At 36.0% G+C, this 27,332-nt stretch overlaps 1 protein-coding gene across 1 annotated transcript; it reads right to left on the bottom strand.

Annotated features, from left to right (window-relative positions):
• Positions 1-14,846: 14,846 nt before the first annotated feature.
• LOC113322023 lies at positions 14,847-17,825 on the bottom strand. Its single transcript, XM_026570022.1, has 2 exons — positions 15,578-17,825; positions 14,847-15,545 (listed from the first exon to the last, which is right to left on the bottom strand). The coding sequence occupies exons 1-2, from the start codon at positions 16,467-16,469 to the stop codon at positions 15,052-15,054; spliced, it is 1,386 nt and encodes a 461-aa protein (XP_026425807.1). The 5' UTR covers positions 16,470-17,825; the 3' UTR covers positions 14,847-15,051.
• Positions 17,826-27,332: the final 9,507 nt, after the last annotated feature.

Raw genomic sequence — 27,332 nt, 5'->3', positions numbered from 1 at the left:
AGTGTTATGAGTCTTGAATCTAGACTTGTGATTATTGAAGATGATTGGAATCCGGTGAAATCTGCTGATCCGGTTTCGGTTTTGGAAGAAAACTCTAAAAAGTCAATTTCAGAGTTTCAGAAATGAGAGAGTATAATAGACATCAATTTTTGATTTCTTTCATTGATTGTATTGGTCTATTATGAATAAAACTATTATGAATAAAATTATTTGATTAGTAATTTTTCTTGTGATAGTTTTTGATTTGCATAGCCTGTGCTTAATTACTTTTATCTTATTGCTATGTATGTTTATGGGATGTTTGATTTCGGTTTTACTACCTTAATATTCAATCTCATATATGGTGAACCCTCATGGTTTGGGTGACTTTTTGATTTAGAGGAATTAAGTTCTAGCCCTAGTAGGTAGGCTTTATCAAAGGATTATGAGGGGTTCTAATAGAAACGGTATGTGAAAAAGTCACAATATGTTGAATCGATTTTGGTTTAGCATAAAAGCATATGTGTTTCGACGGTTTTCAAATTTTGCTTGCAATTGTTAAAACCGGTTTTCAACCTTTCTTTGGTAAAGGTTGAGGTGTGTTGTTATTCTTTTGTTTAGAATAAGGATGACAACATGGTGATATTTCGATATCAATTCACCCTGGACGAAGATACTATCATATTGGAGAAGTGGATATGAAATTTGAGGTAACAATCTTGTTAGTTAATTGTTTTCCTGTTTAAGAAAAGCCTGAGTTTATATTATATATATTTGTTGCTTTTGCTTAACAAAATTTAGGTTCAATTGATATCTATTCCATGATGTGTGTGTGGATGTGTGTTTCAATTGGTTCATGTTAAGAAAAACTATTGTTATCTTGCTTTATTGTGTGGTATCAATCGTTTAGGCTTACAAAATTTTGGTACAATTGATGTGTGTGTGTTTCAATTGGTTCGGTTTAAGAAAAACTATTGTTATCTTGCTTTTGTATAGTTTAAATGGTTTAGGCTTACAAAATTACGGTGAAATTGCGGTGCTTTTAATGTCTATGTTGTTTCAATTGCTTCCGGTTGAGGTGAATAATTATGCAAGTTGATTTATTTTGGTTTGTATGAATTATTTATGGCTTAACGAAATAATATGTGTACAGGATGAGTTGTTTAGTCCAATTCGATTCCGGATAAGAAACTAAGTTAATTCTGATCTTAGTTTGTCTTATCAAAGTGAGGTTTCGGTTATTCAAGTCTAATCGAAGGCCTAAACAAGGAAATGCTAGTTAACTAACCTAGTATTTGGTTTGTTTAAAATTGAAAGGTCTAAGTTTATGGATAATTAGAACCTGATGAGAAAAATGGAGTTTATCTTTATTTTGGTCTTATCGAATTAAGCGGTTGTTTTTGAATAATCGGTTTAGCAAAGGGACTAATGTGATTAGTTGTTTTTGGTTTGCTAAACTAAATGGGAAAAATTGTTTTGGGCAATTGTTTCCTTGGTAACATATCAAAATAAGACTACTTGTAGTTTCGGTTTTGATATTGGTTATAAGAACATGATGTGTGGAACCCTCGTGCCTAACTCTACAGGTTTGCAAGTCTATTCTGGGATTTGTAAGATTCTTTTCGTGTTGTCCTTTATTTTTTCATTTCCTTGTCATTTTTGTGACAAAAAGGGGGAGAAATATATGGAGTAAACAAGTGATACTGACATTGATTTTATATTAATTGGTATCACTAAGAAAAAGAACATTGGTACTTGAATGTTTTATCTAACGAAAGAGTGAAAGCACAGACTAAGGGGGAGTAACATGTCATATTGATTGGTATAACAAAGACGTGCGGATTGAATATATACCTATCTTCCTTGGGGGAAGTATTAGCTTTGTTATTATAATGTCAACAGCGGCATTTTCAAGGATTGAATGTAAGCAGCTTTACTGTGTTGTTGAATCGGGAATCAAGCGGATTGTAATGAATTCTTATAATTTGTTTATCATATGATGTAAGAGTTTTGTCACTAAAATTGACAAAGAGGGAGATTGTTATAGCATTGCTCGGTTGAACCCACCAAACGTTGATATGTCAAGTTTGGTTGTCATATTTTAGTGAATCAAAACTCATGTTAAGAGTCGCTTGATTATGTACTAGAGTTAAACTTCATTTAAGTTTGCTTGAAAGTATTAGGATATGAGACATTACAAGTATTGCGAAGTCTTGAAGATGTGAAGAAGCAAGGAGCTACAACAACAACAATCATCCTTCCATTTGAGGTTAGTGATATTTGACTTGAACTGTTTCATTCCCTAACGTATCTTTCAAGTCGTGCATATTGAAAACATAACTGCGAAGCATATATGAACTCTAGATAGACATAGTATTAAGGAATACAATACGAGGTTTATTGCTTAACCATTAAACTTTGTAGATAAGACATCGCCATAATAATTTGAATGTTATTGTGATTATGTATGGGTATGAGGTGAGGATTTCATCCTAGGGAACAATGTTTACATCTGTTCTAAGGAAGTAAGTTCATAAACTTGTTTGTGGACCGAAAAGGAAATTGCCAGGAGTTATTGGTTTTGTTATTCATTGCATATCTTATGAACAACCAATATGTGTGATAAAGTATAACCGCTCACAATTTGTTGTGTTCTTGGTAGAACTATTCACAAATTCCTGACTTATCTATTGGTATAACTTTTATTAGTGAAACCAATCTTAAGTAATCACCTATGGTATGATCGGATTATGTCTGCCTTGGGGAAAGGGAACCGATCCTAGTAAGGGTAAGGGAACCGATCCTTGTAAGGGAAAGGGAACCGATCCTAGTAAGGGAAAGGGAACCGATCCTTGTAAGAGGTGCAATATATCAAGGGGAACCGATCCTTGTATAAGGTGCAACAAGGTTTATATCAGAAAGGGGAACCGATCCTATGGACATGTGCAACACATATAAGTTAGATACCATATATATATTGGGAACCGATCCTAGTACCTAGTCAACCGAATCTTTGGGAAGCTAGTGTGAGTATGCGTAGTACTCACATGGAGGTAGAACCGAAACATGTTTTGGTAGAACCTTAAACCCATGATTGTGATTGAATGTTGGTTTGATCAATCGCATAGTTCTTGAGAGTCAGATGAACCAATTCTAAATTTGTTTGGAAGTGTGGAAAATCGGTTTCAAGGTTGTAAGTGTGAAAGGGAACTTACAAAGTAAAGATGTCGACAAACTTTGAGCACATGTTGTGAATTTTTATTTCTATAATTGTTCAAAGGAAAGAGAATCCCAGGATCGAAACATAAGTAAGTTAAGAATCTTTTAATTAAGGTTATTAATTTTATTTTGTAGGGAAATTACAGAATTAGTAATGTGCATTTACTAATTATATTTTTCGAGAGATTTCGATCGTTATTTTTGGACAAAGCATTTCCAGGAATTATGGAAACCGAATTTGTGCTTTAGTGAATATCTTGAGAATATTTTCGGTTTTGGAAATTCCTTGGTGTCCAAACTTCCTTGTCTATAAAAACACGAAGTTTGCCTTTCTAGCAAACTAATCCTTCGTAACAACATACTTCCTCTTTTGTCTTTGTTACTGGTGTAGCCGCCTATCGGAGAGGAGAGTAATCTAATTAGGTGAAATCTCTTACGGCCGCGCAGTTTAAAGTCTTCTTTGGGATTGAGAAGCTCTAGCGCGACCCGTTGGTGGGAAACTAGATAATTGCGGTTTGTCTTTGTTTTTGATTGATTTGATTAACTAACGGTGGTTGAAATATGATTGCATCTAGTTTGTTTATTCTTGAGAATCTTCTCTTATGATATAAGATTCACTCAAACTAGTTCAGAGTTTCGACAGGGATCTTTAGACTGTTGTTAGTTCTAAAGACGATCTTGTGATAATCCATTGTTAACAGACTCCGTTCTGTGCGTGATTGATCACAAAAGATTTAAGTGATTGTGTGCAGGTTTATATTGACGATTTAAGAAGATTTGAAGACTAAGAAGATATTGAAGATCTGACTTGGGTTTTATAATCTTTGGTGTGCACAATAATTGTTTGGGTAAAAGAGGATCCAATTAATAATCGGTTTATCCTTGTGGTAGATTGGATTGATTAATTGAATAGATCGGCATCAACACGGTTCTTCATATTAAAGGTGTTGTTGGCTTAATCTTAAACGATTACCTTTGCGTGATTGAACATAAGATAGATCTAGACCCGACGAAGGAGTTTATGTTGAGATAAACGGAAGAGCCTTTGTCTGACTCATATCACTTGGTTGAATAGAGTTGATATCAAACATATTTCTTGTTCCTTTACTGTTTGGAATACGAACCAAAAGGATTTTTCCAAGTACGTGACTTGTTCATAAGTTGGAGGCGTGGGAATATAGATGGAACTAGGTGAACTATAGGGTTAGTTGCTTGGTCTAAACTATACCAAGTTAGTGTAATTTTTTGTAGCGGCTTAATCCTGAGAGTATTCAATTCTGGACTAGATCCCGGGGTTTTTCTGCATTTGCGGTTTCCTCGTTAACAAAATCTTGTTTTGTCATTTACTTTTATATTCTGCATTATAATTGCTTTATTATAATTAAAGTAAATCAGAAACGTTAATCCCTATTTACTTGATAAGAAATCGTATTGTGTTTGGTTAAGTTTGAATCTTTATATCAAGTAAACATACTTCGTTGTTGTATTTTCTCGATCTTGTATCCATAGACGATCACACGAAATGTGAACCGATTAGTTGTATTGTCTCGACTCAGTCCATAGAAAATCACTTTCGGAGAAAGGACTTATAGGTAGGAAAAGATTTAGCTTAAGGTATATTTTGGTTCCCTCACCTTTTCAAATAGGTCTCACCTATTTCCACCAAGGACAAGTTTTGGTCAGGAGAGTACAACACTCAGAAATCACTTGTTAGCTTTCCCATCTGTTAGATTTCCACTTTCTGATACAAGTCGTCAAACAAGTACTCTTCCCGAATCAACTATTCTGGTCTCAACACTCTCTTCGCTTCCCTCCCTAGACCAACCCTTCTCCTTCATTTTGTGACTGAAGCAAGTCAGGAACAGACATTTCTTGGTTTAGGCTGGATTTGTACAGATTGATCTCTCGAATCAAAGTACTCCCTTGCAGTACATTGTTTAGGATTTAGACTCGTTTCTCACCCACACACTCGAAATTACCAAAATCAGTAGAAATTGTTTTCACCCTCAAATACCTGTTTAAGAAAAGCTTGATTTTATTGCATATATTTGTTTCTTTTGCTTAGCAAAATTTCGGTACAATTGATGTTTATTCCATTATTTGCGTATGGATGTATGTGTAATTCAATTGTTTCCGGTTAAGAACAACTATTGTTATCTTGCTTTATTGTTTGGTATCAATTGTTTAGGCTTACAAATTTCGGTGCAATTGCGGTACTTTAATGTCAATTGTTTGTTTCAATTGCTTCCGGTTGAGGTAAATAATTATGCACGTTGATTTATTTGGTTTATATGAATCTTTTTATGGCTTAACAAAAGGGGTTTTTCGGGATGAATTGTTTAGTCCATTTACGAATCCGGATAAGGGAAACTAAGTTATTTGATCTTAGTTAGACTTATAAAAGTGGAGGTTTCGGTTATTCAAGTCTAATCGAATGCCTTAACAAGAAATGCTAGTTAACTAACCCAGTACTTGTCTTGTTTAAAAGTAAAAGGTCTAAGTTATTATTTGAATAATTAGAACCTGATGAGAAAAATAGAGTTAATTCTGATCTTTATTTTAGTCTTATCGAATAAGCGATTGTATTTGTGAAATCGTTTAACAAAATAACTAAGGTGCTTAGTCAATTTTTGATTTGCTAAACTATTAGGGAAAATTGCTTCGGGCAATTGTTTCCTTGGTAACGTATCAACACAAAATTACTTTGTAGTTTCGGTTTTGATAATGGTTATCTAAAATGGTGTGTGGAACCTGAAAAAGCGGGGCTCTAACAACCTCACCCAATATTTCGATTAGCAATCTATATGGACTAACTCCAATATACTTTCTAGAGAATCAACTAGACAGTCAGACTCAATCTAGATAAAAGTATATCAAAGAGTTAATATCTCAATCTCTCGATTTGATCTATACTCAAGCAAATGGAACTCTGCGAATCTTTATCAAATACTAGAGAGATAAACTTGGATGGTACCAAATACCAATATCCAAGTGTCAATCAATTTAAATGAACAACCAAAGGTTGGATATTTTGATTGATTGATCTTAACCCACAACCTGTGATATTTCAATTATATAACAAAAAATAATGCGGAATAGAAATAATACATACACCATAAATTTTGTTAACGAGGAAACCGAAAATGCAAAAAAACCCCGGGACGTAGTCCAAATTGAATACCACACTGTATTAAGCCGCTACAAACACTAGCCAACTACAAACTAACTTCGGTCTGGACTGTAGTTGAACCCTAATCAATATCACACTGATTTAGGGTATAGTTGCGCTCCTTACGTCTCTGATCCCAGCAGGATACTACGCACTTGATTCCCTTAGTTGATCTCACCCACAACCAAGAGTTGCTACGACCCAAAGTCGAAGACTTTAATAAACAAATCTGTATCACACAGAAAATTCTATGATGATAGATAAATCTGTCTCCCACAGATAAACCTAAGAGTTTTGTTTCGTCTTTTGATAAAATCAAGGTGAACAGAAACCAATTGATAACCCGGACTTATATTCCCGAAGAACAGCCTAGAATTGTCAATCACCTCACAATAATCTAAATCGTATGGTAGCGAAACTAGATATTGTGGAATCACAAACGGTGAGACGAAGATGTTTGTGATTTCTTTTTATCTTGCCCTATCGGAGATATAATCTCAAGTCAATTATTCGATTGAACTCGTACGATAGAAAATGGCAAGATCAGATCGCTCAACTACAAGAGAAGTAGTTTCGTCTGGCTTCACAATCCCAATGAAGTCTTTCAGTCGTTAACCTACAGGGTATCAAGAAGAAACCTAAGGTTAAAGGAGAATCGACTCTACCAAAACCAACTAGTATCACACAGGAGGTGTGCGGATTAGTTTTTCCAGTTGCTAGATGTCTCTTTTATACATTTTCCAAATCAGGGTTTGCAATCCAAGTTACCTTGGTAACAAAGCATTCAATATTCACCGTTAGATGAAAAACCTGATTTAACCATGCTAATATATTTCAACCGTTAGATCGAAACTTATCTTGTCACACACAAATGAAATGTATTTCATTTAGGTTTGAGTAACCGTACCTAAACGTGTACACTTAGTTGGTTCACAAATAGTTAACCAATGGTTAGCCATATGAGCACTTCCATATTAACCGTATTCATCATCTTCACATAACTAGTTCAAATGACTCATAAGAACTAGTTGAAGAGTTTTTCAATTGCTTGGGTCTTTATGAATAGACACAATTGAAACAAAATCAGTTTGATTCACTTGAATCAATTCATGAACAATATAGCCACGGTTTGCAAAGATTGCATTCCTTATTGATTTATTGTTTAAGTTTATGAACTTCCTATTTGAGAAATATAACCATCTTGGGTACACGTACGGGTATGTGTACCATAGCTACCGGATTTGAGTTTAGAAACTCAGTAGAAATTTTTCGGTCGAAAACTTTTGTGGGTACGCGTACCTAAGATGACTGTTTTAACAGTTTGCAAACTTACAAACTCAGCAGAAATTTTTGGTTCGAAAACTTCCGCTAGTACGCGTACCCAACCTATCTCCTTCACCAATACCGTATGCACACATATGCACACTCTTGGTTTCCGACACATGGATTTATACACTATTGTGCGAACACACTATATAAGATTATATCCATAGTTGGTTACGTAATCTCAACTCTACATTTCAATCATTGAAACATTCTTCTATAATGTTAAAATAGTCGCTATTCACAACTATCGTCATCAAAGCTATTTTCAAGATTGAAACGTCATCATGACTTTCGTCACGGGTTAAGATGAAAATTGGTTAGAGCGAAAGCCTACCAACACATATTTCGAGAAAAATATAGGCGTGTAAACTCGGCTCGAAATAGCAAATGTGTATGTATGAAAACTATCATACTTATACGACTTTGTCTCAAGAGTAGGAGATAAAGTAGATAGACTTTTGAGTGATAGATAAGTTCAAGTCTCCACATACCTTTTGGTCGGATGAAGTTCCACTGGTTCCTTGAGTAGTTCTTCGTCTTCGTAAGACGATCGCCATGGAGTCTGGAGCTCAACTACACTAAACTGTCCTAAACCGAGACTTATCTATAAGTAGTCTAGAAATCAAGGCATATAGTTTTGACAACTAAACTTCACAAACATGATTGAGATAGCAACGCATGCGAGTTCGACCGAGCAATGCTTTAACAATCTCCCCCTTTGTCAATTTTAGTGGAAAAACTATCAATACATATGGATTACAAAATAACTAAAACTTTGTAGCCTCTCGTCCACATGCTTGATCTCCTTGGTGCTTCAACATTACTCGAAAACTTCGTCTTTTCCAAGTAATCCCATGATTCCATAAATGTTCAATTCAGCATCATAGTTGTTGAATATCCGTAGCCATAACAATGAGAAAACAAAAGCTCTCGATCATTGTTATACAATGTCATAGTATTATTACACAGTATCAAATTTCTTATATCACAACTTCGACAACAATACTATGGTGATATGTATCACTCCCCCTTAGTCAATACTTTCATCTTAACATGAAAACCACTCGCCCTTACATAATGATCCGTAAAACACGTAAACCTATGTATTTGTAGTGTGAACTACATATTAATTCTCCCCCCTTTTGTCAATAAAATTGGCAAAGGTACGAAAACGGGATCCTAATGTTATTTCCACATAGATGCTTCAAGACCAAAGAAAAGTACATATCAACTTGTTTAGATGCAATCATAAAGCCGAAGCTAAATACATTCATCAAGGAGTTTATAAATATACAAGATAACCCCTAAAATATTCCACAACCGCACTCCCCACATAGATATGGAAATTAAGCGCAAGTTCAAAAGAAATCTCCCCCATTTGATGTCATTCCCGAAAGAACAACAAGAGCGACCTTACTTTTACAAGAAAATAAGGATTTCTTTGGACACCAAAAACCATAAGCAAATGATTTTGTATCCACAAATTTTCAATCAAACTAATCACAAGAGAACCCATGATTAATTTAATCGGAATACACACAACCGAATTAATCACAAATGAATCTATGATTTGTTTAGTTGGAAATGCTCACATAAGAAAACTTATGTATATGCACAGTATATACATAAAATATGGATCAAGATCAATACTGCGGAATATACAAAGATTCATTCTATCTTCATCACTATTTGCATAACGACATATAATAGACATAATCTTTGTAAACAAAATATTTTAACCTATCTTCCATCAAAAAATTGACATAATAGGATTAACTTTTGTTTGTCAAAAGTTCATCGATCCTGTATCAATACATGCATATCGACAAACGAAAGAGATAACTTTTGACATCGTATGGGACAATAATAGTTCACGGACGCAAACACACATATCCCATAACAAATTGCAATATATAAAACCATAAAGATTAGTACTGCAAACATCATCTTCCAAATCACTTTAGAATTTAAATAAATAAATCTAAAAATATTGCAACATGAAAACATTGGACATAGCTATGTGTACTCACAATAATGGCTATTCCAAACCTAGTTATCCTTCTTAAACAAAAACAAGAATAAAAGTTCTCTTAAGAAGTTTCCTAGACAAAAGAAAATCAATTTTCTTTGATGATTTCATACCTTTGAAATGGTCCATCATAAAAAGTATCACTGATATCCTTGATTTTCTTGACCATAGAAGTACCATGTTCATGAGTTAGAACATTAGTTTTTCGGTCAACGATGCGGTCAAGGTGCCTGGCTTTGACGCAATCAAGGATAAATTTCTTCTGGTTCCTGATCAGGATGTTTTGATTATCAAGAATCTTTGCTTGTCCATCAATAAGCTGGTTTATCTGCAATTGAAGGTTAGCAAGCTCATTCTTCACCTCATTCTGACTGAGAATTAAATCCTTGACAGATTCTCCTATCCAAGAGTTATACTCTTTTCTTTCAAGCATCTTTTTCAGGATTAGATCTTGAGCTGAATCACATCCTTTGAAGTCTTCTTCCATCATAGTGTTCACTTCTTCTTGAGGCTCAACAGAGGTTCCCATAAAAATAATTTTATGGGAATAGGATAAACACATACAAGAAGTATATATATATGTGTTATCAATCGAGAGAGAAACACTTTTAGGTGAAAACCCTAGCGTTTCCTATAGAATACTTGGACGTTCTTGAGCCCGAAATGGATACCAAAATATCAAGAAGGACCCAAGAGTAAATAGATATAGTTTTGTTTTGTTTTGTTTTTTTACATTGTCTCTTCCAAACAGGGCTCAATATCTTACCAGAATAGACAGAGCAAAAGAGACGCAATAGAAAACAGAAATCTCAGCCTGTAAAACAGACCTCAGACTTATAGAACAGATGGTAATCGACCTAAGACTTGAGCATCTCATAAACCGACATCCTTGTAACTCTCAAGTCAGACATAAGGATGAGAATACCTAAGGTTAGGTAGTAGGATGAGATATAATCTCACCATGAGTGTTGAGAAACGATTTGGGGATAACACCTGACAGTATGACATTTGTACTTCTTACCTCTCTTTGACTATTTTCAACTCCGTAGAAGGTTCTTACAACCCTTTTTGAGAGTCCATTAAATGGAGCTTTTTGAGAACTAAGTCTAGGACCTCTAGAGATTGGTTCTAGAGGATTTACTAAGATAGGTCTCCACCTTCCATACTTAGATCTACCAGTCTTGTTCTCATAGACACTGGGAAACTGTGTTTTTGTGGTGTAGTTTGCACCATGAGAATAAACACGGTCCATGTAAAGATTCTGAAATGAGTGATCATTAAACATCTTTTTATGAGAGTTCTGGTTTTCTGTGGGACTAAATCCATTATTGATGCCGTCAGATGATTAACTTGGTTGACAGTAAATAGAAGAAGATTTCGAAGATCGGAGATCTGTTTTTTCCTATCAAAACAATGTTTAGCACTATAATTCCTTTTCCCACAGAATGAACAATTTCGTGGAAGAGACTTGTTGAAAGGCATATGTTTCGAACCCATGTCCCGTTTGGAATCCTGACGTTTATTTTATGCAATAACTTCCTTTGATGAGTTTTTCTTTATGACAAGCAACTCACATTCAGAATCAGCCCGTGATATAGAAGAATTTCTCACTACAGTGTTTTCCTTAGTTAAGGAGATCGACTGTTGTTGGGCAAGGTGAAGAGATGCAGCAATGTTCTCTGTTTCAACACGAAGGTTGTTAAGATTTGATGAATGTGTCTCAATCAAACGTTTTTCTCTAATTGTCCCTTATTTAACAATATTCTCAAGGATACTAATCTTCTCTTGTTGAAGCATATTTTCCTGAGTGAGTTTTTTAATATTGTTAGAGAAGGACGCAATGATTTTGTAAAGTTCACATTCTCGACCAAGAGACTTTTCAAATTCATCCAAAAGTTGAGCATGATTGCGAAAATCAATCGTCTCAATTTGCTTTTCTTTATTTCTGGTGACCTTCCTTTCTACTTTTGACATTCTGTCAACTGTCTCGTTTCTTTCTCGGGATTCAGAAGAATCAACTAAGGATTTATCCTTTGAGGAAGGACCAAGACATTTGACATGCTTAGAAGTTTTGGAAGACATAGACTATGCGTAGATAGGAGATACTACTTTTTTCCACAGAGGCATATTGCTATAAACATAGACTTTTGAGGTCTTAAACGTGTTTTCCTGCTCTGATACCAATTGAAAAAGCGGGGGTCTAACAACCTCACCAAATATTTCGATTAGAAGTATGTATGGACTAACTCCAATATACTTTCTAGAGAATCAACTAGACAGTCAGACTCAATCTAGATAAAAAAGTATATCAAAGAGTTAATATCTCAATCTCTCGATTTGATCTATACTCAAGCAAATGGAAATCTGCGAGTCTTTATCAAATACTAGAGAGATAAACTTGGATGGTACCAAAGACCAATATTCAAGTGTCAATCAATTTAAATCAACAACCAGAGGTTGGATATTCTAATTGATTGATCTTAACGCACAACCTGTGATATTTCAATTATATAACAAAATATAATGCAGAATAGAAATAACACAGACACCAGAAATTTTGTTAACGAGGAAACCGCAAATGCAGAAAAACCCCGGGACCTAGTCCAAATTGGATACCATATTGTATTAAGCCGCTACATACACTAGCCTACTACAAACTAACTTCGGTATGGACTGTAGTTGAAACCTAATCAATATCACACTGATTCAAGGTACAGTTGCGCTCCCTACGTCTATGATCCCAACAGGACACTACGCACTTGATTGATCTCACCCACAACCAAGAGTTGCTATGACCCAAAGTCGAATACTTCAATAAACAAATCTATATCACACAGAAATGTCTACGATGATAGATAACTCTGTCTCTCACATATAAACCTAAGAGTTTTGTTTCGTCTTTTGATAAAATCAAGGTGAACAGAAACCAATTGATAACCCGGACTTATATTCCCGAAGAACAACCTAGAATTATCAATCACCTCACAATAATCTAAATTGTATGGTAGCGAAACTAGATATTGTGGAATCACAAACGATGAGACGAATATGTTTGTGATTTCTTTTTATCTTGCCCTATCGGAGATATAATCTCATGTCAATTATTCAATTGAACTTGGAAAGATAGATTCGCTCAACTACAAGAGAAGTAGTTTTGTCTGGTTTCACAATCCCAATGAAGTCTTTCAGTCGTTAACCTACATGGTCTCGAGAAGAAACCTAAGGTTAAAGAAAAATTGACTCTAGCAAAACCAACTAGTATCACACAGAAGGTGTGGGGATTAGTTTTTCCAGTTGCTAGATGTCTCCTTTATATAGTTTTCAAATCAGGGTTTGCAATCCAAGTTACCTTGGTAACAAAGCATTCAATATTCACAGTTAGATGAAAAACCTGACTTAACCAAGCTAATATCTTTCAACCGTTAGATAGAAACTTAGCTTGTCACACACAAATGAAATGTATTTCATTTAGGTTTGAGTAATCATACCTAAACGTGTCCTCTTAGTGGGTTCACAAATAGTTAACCAATGGTTAGCCATATGAGCACTTCCATATTAACTGTATTCATCTTCTTCACATAACTAGTTCAAATGACTCATAAGAACTAGTTGAAGAGCTGTTCAATTGCTTAGGTCTTTATGAATAGACACAATTGAAACAAAATCAGTTTGATTCACTTGAATCAATTCATGAACAATATAGCCACGGTTTGCAAAGATTGCATTCCTTATTGATTTATTGTTTAAGTTCATGAACTTCCTATTTGAGAAATATAACCAGCTTGGGTACGCGTACATAGATAGCGGATTTGAGTTTAGAAAATCAGCAGTAAAAATTCTGTGGGTACGCGTACCTAAGGTGACTGGTTTAACAGTTTGCAAACTTGCAAACTCAGCAGAAATTTTCGGTTCGAAAACTTCCGCTGGTACGCGTACGGGTACGCGTATCCAACATGTCTCCTTCACCAATACTGTATGCACACATATGCACACACTTGGTTTCCAGCACATGGATTTATACACTAATGTGCGAACACACTATATATGTTTATATCCATAGTTGGTTACGTAATCTCAACTCTATATTTCAATCATTGAAACATTCTTATATAATGTTATAATAGCCGTTATTCACAACTATCGTCATCAAAACTATTTTCAAGATTGAAACGTCATCATGACTTTCGTCACGGGTTAAGATGAAAAGCGGTTAAAGCGAAAGCTTACCAACACATATTTCGATAAAAAGTTAGGCGAGTAAACTCGGGTCGAAATAGCAAATGTGTATGTATGAAAACTATCATACTTATACGACTTTGTCTCAAGAGTAGGAGATAGAGTAGATATACTTTTGAGTGATAGATAAGTTCAAGTCTCCACATACCTTTTGGTCGGATGAAGTTCCACTAGTTCCTTGAGTAGTTCTTCGTCTTCGTAAGATGATCGCTATGGAGTCTGGAGCTCAACTACACTAAACTATCCTAAACCGAGACTTAGCTATAAATAATCTAGAAATCAAGACATATAGTTTTGACAACTAAACTTGACAAACGTGCTTGAGATAGTGTAGTGAACTCACTACAAATTGGATTATCAGGAACAACTTTAATCTCTATGGATTGAGATAATTGGGAATAGATAAAAGGATTAGAGGATTAGGAGAAGAACTAGATGAATTAGGAGAAGATTAAGACGAATTAGGGGGATAAGGAAGACATTGTAGACAAGAAGTTGCAGAGAAATTAGGGAAGATAAGTTTTACATTTCATTTTCTTACTCAAATAGGTGTACAATAGTCTATATATAAGGCTCGGAGCAACACTAGCTAGTATCGTGCATAGCACGTGCCACTCGCATGAATAACTATACTAGACTACTAACGGCACCCGGCGCATAACTAGATATGGCCTGCCCATAACTAAGATGGTCTGCCTCATGTAGGTTCATGACAAATACCGACCTCTGCATATCATCCTTGTCCTCAAGGATGAAGGATGAAAATTGAGCTCGACTAGATAAGAGGCACCATTTCCGCAACTACATATCAAAACCAGTAGTAAATGTGAATCTGACCCTGGCAGACTTCAAGGAGAAGTCATAAATTGATCTTTTTCAAGTGAGCTGCAGGATTCCATCTTGGTCGTGGTTCCATCATATCCCAATCAATGTCAAAAATGGTAGAGTAATTGGTTGTGTAAACCCTCTTGAGCATACTTTCTTCATTACTGAAATGTAGCTCAAGTCTATTATCTCCAGCTTGACCCATCTAAATTTTAATGTCTGCTTCTCTGCAATTAACTTGTATTTGCAGTTGTAATAGTAAACTGGCCTATGCAATCAACACGCAAACTTTCACTTGCCATTCTTTTCTTGGAAAGATAACTTCTTCCCTGTTGGTCTTCAGCTGCCTTTGGCTTCTTTTCGACAAGTAGTGTCCCAATAATTTTAATCTGCCATAGTTATTACATCCCACCAAACTCATTTTCAGAACTACAAAGATAAGAGTCAATGCAGCAACGAAGCAATAATTTTCACCTGTACAATCATCTGTGTAAACTAAAGATGGAGGACTGAATACCAAGAAGGAACACTGCTGACAATTTCGAATAAGATAACAAGCTGAAATACTATAGCGCTCAGCACCAACACCCCATACAACAATGGCAATTCTTATGTTGTGGTGACTTTGTTCAGTGAGTGTACTTGGCTCCAAACCCATGTTCCTATGTTCGTCTCTGTATTGAGTAAGTGACAACTCCACATTTGAGTTTTTTATAAGCCCCTGCCAAATCTGATGGTACTCCCACCATCTATTACTCCCACCATCTATTACTCCCACCATCTATTACTCCCACAACCCATAGATATAGGTACTCCTAGTGGAAACTCAACGATAACTAGTATATAACCACTGCCAATTCTCATTCTCCATAATCCGAGAGTGATTACGATGAAACTAAGCTGAGATGAGAAAACCAAACAGTTGTATTTCTGTAGAATGGTCAGTTTCCATACTTGAAGTATAACACTAACTGGGAAGAGAGTTTCCATCTTCTTGAGTTGTTGTAAGGCTCCTTCCATTTGAATAGGACTATTATCTCCAACAAGCAACTGATAAAAAAGTTCTTGAGCCTTGCCAGATTTATCTTCCCTTGTCATATGAAGTATCAAATTAGAACATAGAATATGAACATTAACTTTCTGCAAGATTTTAGCCAACAACTCGCAAGCCTCTAAGCTGCCACCATTTTGTAACAATAAAAACACATACCCACTGTATTCAGCTATCATTTTTGAACCCTGAAGAATAATAATACGAGGACTGAGAGTATCCAGGAAAAACTTAGTACTCATGATCAACTCCAGCAACCTGCCTTTATCAATTACTCTTCCAGCAATGATCAAACTTCTTCGTACACAAGCAGGGGTCGTGAGTAAAAAATATCTCAACTGTAAATTTAGAAAGCCCACATTTCCCATGAAACTCCATTTACTGTTGACAAGAATCTGAAGAATTAGTCCATCTGCATTGCCAGACTCATATTTCATTGTCACATGAGATTCCGAAACACTGCAAAGAACATTATTCCGTTGTGGCTTATCTTCAAGGAGCTTGCTGAAAACATGCTTGTATCCATTTCTTACCCTTCCAAACACATTTGAACACTCAATTAACAAATCCAGATGGTACCCAAGTTCAGAATTAGGCTCAGAAATAACATTTGCATAGGTTCTAAGCAATAACATCAATCCATTAAGAACTACCACAACAAAAGTAGGTATACCCACAGAAAATTTTGAAGTAATGCTCACATAATAAGAACACCTCCTGAATACTTTTAATTCTTTTCCCCAATCAAATACCAGTTGAGTATCATTGTCAAGTGAAATAGCACACAGACAAGTATTTAGTGATATGTATATGAAGAGATATACCTTGGCAATTCTTAAAATGTGCAAAAATAATTGAGCCCAGTTAGATTCAGTAATAGGCTCCAGAGTTTTAACATAGAATTTCTGATTTCCTGTGTTGCAATTCCTCACTTCATAATCTCCAATTCCTTTACTTCCGTGACAATAGAATCCCTGGAGCTAAGCTAACTGAATGGTGGTGTGTATGTTCCCAGTTAATCCAAACATAATATGATGAGTAAGAGTCTTCTTCAAAAGTACCTTGTTGTTGGTAACAATCAAGAACCCTTGGCCTTTAAACTGCTCATAACACATCTCCACATTTGATAATGGACTCATTCTATTAAAATTCATCACATATTCTGATTTCTCAAACTGAAGACAAGCATCATTAATCAATTCCAGCCAAGTAGAGAAGGGTTTACCCTCTTGATAATCCAAAAAACATGTTTTCATCTTCTCTTCTAAATCAAATCGAAGAGAAACTAAATTGACCACTTGAGAATCATTTCTCATATATTTACAAATTTCAACTGCAGGACTAGCTTCCAAAATATCGAGGAAATGAATTTCAGGTTTAGATCTGTATTTACCTTCATCTGATGCACTTGGAGTTGCAGAATTTTGATTTAATTCTATAACTGAACTTAAATCTACAGAAGCTCCTTCAAGTTTCTCATCGATTACCTTCTCAATCAGCATCGCTTTCTTCAATACAGATCCAACTAATTCAAAGCTTTCCGTCGACTGAGATTTCTCGTTCTAATCAACAGGTTCACTCATCTAACGCTCTAATAATAGAAGGTTCATTACTTCTGTAGCTAAATAATCCTTCCATCCTGCTAAAAACTTAGGAGATGGTTTAGTTTTGCAATCACCCCGCACTCTTTATATCTCAGCTAGAGCTAATTCTAGTAATTCAACTCGAATGGATAGCTCTTCACTTTCTGTTAGGGTTCTCATGTTTGCAGCCGCAAAATCGACTGCTCTGATACCACTTGTAGTGAACTCACTACAAATAGGATTATCAGGAACAACTTTCATCTCTACGGATTAAGATAATTGGGAAAATAATAGATAAAAGGGATTAGAGGAGTAGGAGAAGAACTAGATGAATTAGGAGAAGATTTAGACGAATTAGGGGGATAAGAAGAAGAAGACATTGTAGACAAGAAGTTGCAGAGAAATTAGGGAAGAAGATAAGTTTTACATCTCATATAGGTGTACAATAGTCTGTATATAAGGCTAGGAGCAACACTAGCTAGTATCATGCAGAGCACGTGCCACTCGCATGAATAATTATACTAGACTACTAAAGGCACCCGACGCATAACTAGATATGACCTTCCCATAATTAAGATGGCCTGCCTCATGTAGGTTCATGACAGATAGCAACGCATGCGAGTTCGACCAAGCAATGCTCGAACAGAATCCTCGTGCTTAACTCTTATAGGTTGCAAGTCTTTTCAGATTTGTAAGATACTTTCGGTTTGTCCTTTATTTGCTCGTACCTTTGTCATTTTGTGACAAAATGGGGAGAAATATATGGAGTAAACAAGTGATTTGGTATCACTAATGGAAATGAAAATGTTTCTTAAACGTTATATCTAACGAAAGAGTAAAGCATAGACTAAGGGGGAGTAACATATCATATTGTTATTTTCTTTGTTATATGGACTACAAAGGAAATAACAATGACGTGCAGATTGAAAACCTACCTATCTTACCTTTAGATGGAGTATTAGCTTTGTTATTTTAATACCAACGGAGACATTTATGGATTGAATGTATACACGTTATTGTGTTGTTGAAACTCGGAATCAAGCGTATGTGTAATGAATTCTTGTAATTTTTTATCCATATGATGCAAGAGTTTTGTCACTAAAATTGACAAATGGGGAGATTGTTAGAGCATAGCTTGGTTGAACCCACCAAGCGTTGGTATGTCAAGTTTGGTTGTCATATTTTAGTGAATAAAAACTCATTTAAAGAGTCGCTTGATTATTTACTAGAGTCAACTTCATATAGGTTAGCTAGACAGTTACTAGTATATGAGACTTACAAGTATTATGTGAAACTTGAAGAATGTGAAGAAGCAAAGAGCTACAACGACGACTGAAAAAGTGGGGGTCTAACAACACCACCCAATATTTCGCTTAGCAATCTGTATGGACAAACTCGAATATACTTTTAAGAGAATCAACAAGACTCAATCAATTAAAAGTATATCAACGAGTTTATATCTCATTTCTTGATTTGATTTACTCAAGCAAGAACTGCGAGTTCTAATCAAATACAAAGAATAACTTGGATGGTACCAAAGACCAATATCCAAGGATCAATCAATGACAATCAACAACTAAAGGTTGGATTACTCTAACTGATGATCTAACGCACAACCTGTATTATTTCAATCATGAAGATAAAACAATATAATGTGGAAATAGAAATAACACAGAAACCAGAAATTTTGTTAACGAGGAAACCGCAAATGCAGAAAAACCCAGGGACCTAGTCCAGATTGAACACACATTTTATTAAGCCGATACAGAAACTAGCCTACTCCAAGATAACTTAGGACTGGACTGTAGTTGAACCCCAATCAGTCTCCCACTGATCCAAGGTACAATTGTACTCCCTACGCCTCTGATCCCAGCAGGGTACTGCGCACTTGATTCCCTTAGATGATCTCACCCACAACTAAGAGTTGCTACGACCCAAAATCACAGGCTTTGACAATAAACAAATCTGTCTCCCACAGACAAGTCTATCAAAGGATCAATCTGTCTCCCACAGATAAACCCTAAAGGTTTTGTTCCGTCTTTTGATAATAATCAAGGTGAACATGAACCAATTGATAATCGGTCTTATATTCCCGAAGAACATCCTAGAGTTATCAATCACCTCACAAAAATTTTAATTGTATGGTAGTGAAACAAGATATTGCGGAATCACAAACAATGAGACGAAGATGTTTGTGATTACTTTTTATATCTTTCCTATCGGAGATATCAATCTCAAGCCAATCAATCTGATTGTACTCGTACGATAGAAGATGCAAGATCAAATCACCCACAACTACGATAAAACTAGTATCGGTCTGGCTTCACAATCCTAATGAAGTCGTTAAGTCGTTAACCTGGTTTTAGAAGAAGAAAACCAAAGGTTAAAGGAGAACCGACTCTAATATGCAAACTAGTATCACACGTAAGGTGTGGGGATTAGTTTTGCACAATACTAGATATCTCCTTTATACAGTCTTTCAAATCAGGGTTTGCAATTAGGTTACCTTAGTAACAAAGCAATCAATATCCACCGTTAGATGAAAACCTGATTTAGATTCAAGCTAATATTTCTTAACCGTTATATCGAAAACTTAGCTTGTTATACACACTTGACAATGCACGCTTCTAGGTTTGTTAATTGTACCCAAACGTGTGCACTTGTTGGTTCAACAATAGTTAACCAAATGGTTAGCCATATGAGCATTTCATATCAACCATGTTCTTCTTCACCATAACTAGTTCAAATGACTTCAAATGAACTAGTTAGAGAGTTGTTCAATTTCAAGGAAATCTCATGTACTACACAAGACACAATTGAAGCAAAGATGATTTGATTCACTTGAATCGGTTCATGAACTTTTATAGCCACGGTTTGCAAACTGCATTCCTTAGTCTTTTTAAGTTTAAGTTCAGAAATCATCTTCAGATATATAACCTCCTAAAATTCGCAGACTAGGTTCGCGGACTTAAGTTATCGGACCGAGTTTACAAACTCCAACAGAAATTCTCGGGTTTGAGAACTTCGCAGGTTCGTGAAAGGGGTTCGCGGACTGAGTTCGCGGACTTAGCTTCACGCAAGTAGTTTGTCAATTCCAGCGAAAATTCTCGGGTTTGAGAATTTTGGCAGTTCACGGACTGAGTTCTCGGACTTGGCTCACGCCATTCTTCCGGTTTTCTTGATCAACAAAATTGGAAAACTTTGGTTCAAGGAATAGGACTTGTACATAAATGTGTTTCCACAATAATGCTTATGTCCACCATTGGTTATGTAATCTAAGCTCTCATTTCAATCATTGAAACATTCTTAGAGGACGTTATACAGTTGTTACACCATTTCTCATCAAAGCAATTTTCAAGATGATTAAAATATATTATGACTTTCGTCACATGGTAAAGATAAACTTGGTTAAAGCGAAAAGCTTACCAACACATATTTCGAGATATAGATAGGCGAGGTATACTCGACTCGAAATACCAAATGTCTATAATCCAAGTCTATACATATATAGCATACGACTTCTTGTCTCAAAGAGTAGAAGATAGAGTAGATAGACTTTTGCGTGACAGATAAGTTCAAGTCTTCACATACCTTTTTGTCGAGAAGTTCCACCGGTTCCTTGAGTAGTTCTTCTACTTGTATGATGAATCGCCATGAAGTCCTCGAGCTCAACTAAACTTTCTATCCTAGTCCTAGACTTAACTATAATAGACTAGAAATCAAGACTTATAGTTTTGATCACTAACATTGAAAAACATGCTTGAGATAGCAACGCATGCGAGTTCGACCGAGCAATGCTCTAACAATCTCCCCCTTTATCAATTTTAGTGACAAAACTATCAATATATATGGAATACAAAAACTATAAATAAACTTTAGTGAGCAATGCTCTAACAATCTCCTCCTTTTGGAGTCTGGAGCTCAACTACTCCTAACTATCCTACACCGAGACTTAATCATAAGTATACTAGAAATCAAGACATATAGTTTTGATCACTAATATTGACAAACATGCTTGAGATAGCAACGCATGCGAGTTCGACCAAGTAATGCTCTAACAATCTCCCATTTTGTCAATTTTTGTGATAAAACTATCAATACATATGGATTACAAAATAAATAAAACTTTGTAGCTTCTCGTCCACATGCTTGATCTCCTTGGTGCTTCAACATTACTTGAAAACTTCGTCTTTTCCAAGTACTCCCATGATTCCATTGATGTTCAATTCAGCATTATAGTTGTTGAAGTTCCGTAGCCATAACAATGAGAAAACAAAAGCTCTCGATCATTGTTATACAGTGTCATAGTATTATTACTCAGCATCAAAGTTCTTATATCACAACTTCGACAACAGTACTATGGTGATATGTATCGCTCTCCCTTAATCAATACTTTCGTCTCAACATGAAAACCACTCCCCCTTACATAATGACCCGTAAAGCACGTAAATCATATGTATTTGTAGTGTGAACTACATATTAATTCTCCCCCTTTTTGTCAATTAAATAGGCAAAGTTACGAAAACGGGAACCTAATGAAATTTCCACGAAGACGCTTCAAGACCAAAGAAAAGTACATATCAACTTGTTTATATGCAATCATAAAGCCGAGGCTAAATGCATTCATCAAGGAGTTTATAAAGATACAAGATAACCCCTAAATAATTTCACAACCGCACTCCCCACAAATATATGGAAATTAAGCGCAAGTTCAAAAGAACTCTCCCCTATTTGATGTCATTCCCAAGAGAAAAACAAGAGTGACCTTACTTTTGCAAGAAAAGAAGGATTTTATTGGACACCAAAAACCATAAAGAAATGATTTTCTATATCCAAAATTCTCAGTTAAACTAACCACAAGAGAACCCATGATTAATTTAATCGGAATACACAATCAAATTAAACACAAAAGTGATCAACTTAATTGAACATGCTCGACATAAGAGAACTTACCGAGCTACGACTATGTTAACCATAAAATAATGATTAGCACAATCATCTTATGCTCAACACAAGAAAGACTTACGAAGCATTGCAGTATACACATAAAATATGGATCAGGGAATGATCAATACTGTGGCATATACAAAGATTCATTATATCTTCATCACTATTTGCATAACGACTTATAATAGACATAATCTTTGTCAACAAAAATTCATCATATCTTCCATCAATTATTTGCATAACGACATAATAGGTTCAATTTTTGTTTGTCAAAAGTTCATCGATCTTTTATCAATACATGCATATCGACATATGAAGGAGATAACTTTTGACATCCTATGAGACAATAATAGTTCACGGAGGTAAACACACATATCCCATAACATATTGCAATATATAAAACCATAAAGATTAATACTGCAAAAACAATCTTTTCCCTTTGAAGGTAGAATCAATCTTTTTCGCACGGATTGACACCAAGAGTGGTTACCAAAGGCGTATAAAAAGATTTTCTTAACAAAAAAGAATATACAAAGTCATTAAAGACCATGCATCATAATTCACATAAGATGATTGTGAACATTCAAGAATCTCATAGCAATGCGTACTACTGCAAATTCTTGAACTTCCTTCTTTGTGATTCACCAACATCATCCTTGTAAAATCTAGAAATGAGCTTATAAGAGAATTACTCGAATAATCCAACTGCCCAAGTCCAACAAATGTAGAACAAGTGCGACGAAACAGAGCAAAACACTCAAAAACAAGATATGGGACAAAGACTAACCTCAACTCATCCAAATTTAGGATTTCTCATCACCATGTTGAAGAGAATTCAAAATAGGAAGAGGATGCAAAAAGAATGAGGTCATTCCGAGTTCGGACGAAGAATTTACGGCCAAAACAAAATTATCGAATATCGACGTCAAGTATGCATACGGGTTTGCAAACGAATTTGCGTATCCTGGAGCAGTATGCAAACGGGTATGCGTACTTAAACCCCTGCATTTTGATTTTAAATGATGTTATGCATACCTGGTATGTGTACCATGTAGTCCAAACATCCCGAACTATTATTTTCAAACCTAAACATTTAAGAAACTTAAACATATATCAAGTTAGGTAGAAATGAACGATGAGAAAGGTATGTGGATCATCCTAAGTACTCTAAGAAAATAATAAATGTAGCTCAAGTTTGTAGACATACCTTTTTAGAAGAATCCAATAGAATTCTACAGCCTTACCGAACATAATCTGTGTTCCCCAATTCTTCTGCATTCCTCACTGTATACATAGCAGGGCGTTCCTTGGTGAGGATGCACTTACAACACACTTAAGTTGTGTTGAGGTGAATAATGCCTTGCTCACTACAAGTGACTTTTGGAATATCATGAAAGAAATCGCTTTTAGAACCTTCCACATCCAAATCCAATTTTCCAAAGAACCTTTTAAGTTCCAACATCATGGATACTGCCTTCTCCATAATCATGGAATTTTCTGAGAGATCATTCTGTAGATGGGGAAAAACAATTTGCTGGTTTTTACGGAATTGAGGAAATGACCTTGCGGAGACTCCTTGAACCGAGCAAATGCTCAACCTCACACAGATGCACTGCAAGAAGGGAGTGTTTTAAGTTCGAGAGATCAATCTGTAGAACTCCGGCCTAAACCAAGAAAATGGCCGTTCCAGAGTCAATTCGATCATAAGAGAGGATGGGCTGATCTGTAGGAGGGAATCTGAGAAATGTGTGAGACCAATGGTGATCGAGATTATAGTTGTGTTGTGTATTCTGCGTAAGAAAGTTTTGAATGATTGAATTTTACTCAGTTGAGAGTGATCGCTCAGACGATGAGTTCGTGTAGACGAAAGATTATCTGTATGAACTTGTCGAGAAACTCTTGTCTGTTTCAATCAGGATTCAGAGACTTATTTATATTGCTGGAATTGTAAACACCTTGATCCCATGAAGTGTGACAGTTGTTGAAGTCAAAGAGTGGGGAAGTGGGAAATCGTGTCAAAACCAGTTGCTCATCGTGCAAAGACTTGGTTGATTTTCCATCCACTACTTTGCTAACTCCTTCAACTGATTTCACGACTTGCTCACATTCTCATCGTGTGCATGAACACATGTGTCGTAGACCGCCAGACCAAAACCCAAGTTAATATCCCCATGTGACACGATTGATGTCTCGTGGTTTTAGTTAGTCAGTTGCTGACTTCATGGAACAATGAGTCCATGTATTGCTGAGTTGAACGTGATTTGCAAATGTTCTTAGACTCACGAATTGAACGTGTCTGTTGAGACAGAGGTATAATTCTCGAATAAATGTTGATATTTAAAGTGAACAAATATTGTGCATTTGATGAATCGTTGAATATTGATGGTTGAACCAATATTCCTTGATGCGAGCAAATATTGCTTATCTGAGCAAATGTTGCTCGTTTGATGAATTATTGAATATTGATAGTTGAACCAATATTCCTTAGTCTGAGAAAATATTGCTCGTCTGAGCGAATGTTTCTCATTTGATGAAGTATTGGTAGCAGGACCAAATAAATATTAATTTAAAATACTGGCGACCGAACCAATTATAATTAATTAGAGTGCTGACCATGGGATCAACATAAAATTTAGTGTTTGAATATGGAATTATGAACCTTGGATTCAAAACCCTAATTTTGATCAATTGCTGAATTGATGATTTATTGAAAACCGTTCATGATATGAAGGAGGGACTGGCTACATGGGATGATGAATCGACCGTGTAGTTCTCATATGCTCAAGTGAGCAAAAATACCAAAGTCTCTTGAAGACCAACTGGTGAAAATATGATTAAATGCTGGTTTAATCATTTTTTTTAAATAATACTCGTGTGAGCGTTAGGTAATAAAACCTAACTATGGAGAGATGAGGGACCGACTAAGAGGGCATGAGACCGGCCCTTTGGTGGTTGTGAGACCAGCTGATGGTCGTCTGAGCAAACTCCCAGTTGTTTGAGAAGACTTTGGACCCAATATGAGCAATTGAGCAAATTAGGTCAAAATTATTAAAACATGTGGGACCGTCTATTTGCAAACCTTAGGGCCAGCCTTGGTCGGTCAACAATACATGCCCGCGTCACCATAATGTCTGCGTCTCCGTCCTGAGAATTTCGATATTTTCCGATACGTGTTTGGGCAACATTTTGAGAAAATATGAAGGATTCAGGGTTTTGCTGAAACTGGGGAATCTTCATGAGATGATGAAAAATAATTAATAAAATAGGGTATTTTCAAGGTGTGGGACCGTCCACGGCTAGGGCATGACCGGTCATCTAGCAAGCTCGGTCCCGCAACACCTTTCCCAATTTTATGTATTTTCCCTGATGTGAGGGAAATATCATGAAACTGAGGAATTTCATGAAGTTAAGGAATTTCCATGAGATTATGAAAATAATAATAATAAAATAGGGAGTCATGAAGTGTGGGACCGGCTATGGCCAAGGCATGGCCTGCCGACCTAAGAGCCCGTCCCAAGGCACTTTTCCCACTTTTATAATATTTTCATGATTTTAGGGAAATATCATAAAATCAAGAGGTTTGTTGAAACCAAGGAATTTGTTGAAATCAGGGAGTTTCCACGAGATGAGGGAAACATAAAAAAATAAAAATAAAATAAATAAAATAAGGGGCGTGTGGGACTGGCTAGGGCAGGACCGTCCGGCTAAGGCCCGGTCCCACGAGTTTCCCTAATTTTACATTATTTTCATGACTCGAGGGAAATTTCATGAATTCAAGGAATTTTCATGGGATGAGGGAAATAATGATAAAATAATAAGGATTCATGAAGTGTGTGACCGCCCACGACTAGGGCATGGCCGGCCGGACGGCTAGTGGGTCCGGTCCCACGACATCTTTCCTAATTTATTATTATTTCTTTGATACGAGGAAACATCATGAGACTGGGGAGTTTCCTTCAGACGAAGGAGATTTGCTCAAATGAAGGAATTTTCATGAGATCGGTGAAAATAATAAAAATATGATAAAATATAAAATTGGGCATGGGACTGGCCACGGCAAGACCGGACGGCCGGTGGGCCCAGTCTCCCAACGCCTCGATTAATATTTTATTATTTATTATTTTCTTCCTATTTTGCATAGGTTCATCGTTCCTTCGTGTTTTGGAATGCTCGTTTGTGCAAACAGGTGCTGGTTTGTGCATTATTGCTGAGTACACTTGCACCATTTTGGTCGGGGCTTACTCGAGAGCTTCTCAGATTCCCGTTCGTTGAACATTTATCATTAACCCGTGGAATTCTGCTAGGAAGAACCACGAATTGAAGTGACGAAATATTACGAAGAATCATAGAATATTGCTGAATATCCAGTTAACGATTAGAGATAATTCATTGATGGCTCTATACTAGCAGGTATGCTGTCTAGGAGCATTAATTATCTGAGAATTGAGAAATATGAGCTTGTTGAAACGTCATATCTCCTTTATATAGTCAGGGAAAATATTGTTGCATCCTGAAGACGTTATTGCTCTATACTAGCAGGCAAGCTGTCTAGGACCCGTCCAATCTTTCGATTCTATATAGAAGTAATTACCGAAATTGCTCAGTATTCATGAGATGTGTCGTTTCCTCAGTTGAGAGACTACACATCTACATATACCCTGAGAGACAACATTCTCAGTCAGAGATTTTGTGGCATGAGCTTTCATGCTTTCAACGAGAGACATGAGTCTCAACACTCATCTGATTGCTGGATCAGGAGTACTACAATTATGGTTTTACGATTTTAGCCTTTGTCGAAAATCCACCATCTACACATTCCTTTTTGCACTCAAAGCATCCTTGACTTTCTTTGGTACCCACCTCTGAGTGCGTTTAGGAACAATCGGAACCTTCTTCCCATTACTCTCTTCTAGATTTGTAGAAAGAGAATTGCATTGGATATTCTTTTGCAAGTTAGTCTTTCTCAAA

This window comes from Papaver somniferum, chromosome 11, assembly GCF_003573695.1.
Source record: "Papaver somniferum cultivar HN1 chromosome 11, ASM357369v1, whole genome shotgun sequence".
Classification (NCBI taxonomy): domain Eukaryota; kingdom Viridiplantae; phylum Streptophyta; class Magnoliopsida; order Ranunculales; family Papaveraceae; genus Papaver; species Papaver somniferum.
The sequence above is the reverse complement of the archived record's forward strand: the minus strand, read 5'-3'. Positions and strand labels throughout refer to the sequence as shown.

Bases quoted from the DNA above. Each gene is read 5' to 3' on its own strand.
- LOC113322023 (XM_026570022.1), bottom strand. From the start codon at position 16,469: ATGTTATTGCTTAGAACCTATGCAAATGTTATTTCTGAGCCTAATTCT. The intron at 15,546-15,577 runs GTGGGAGTAATA...GAGTAATAGATG, and splicing joins AGTACCTATATCTATGGGTT to GTGGGAGTAATAGATGGTGG.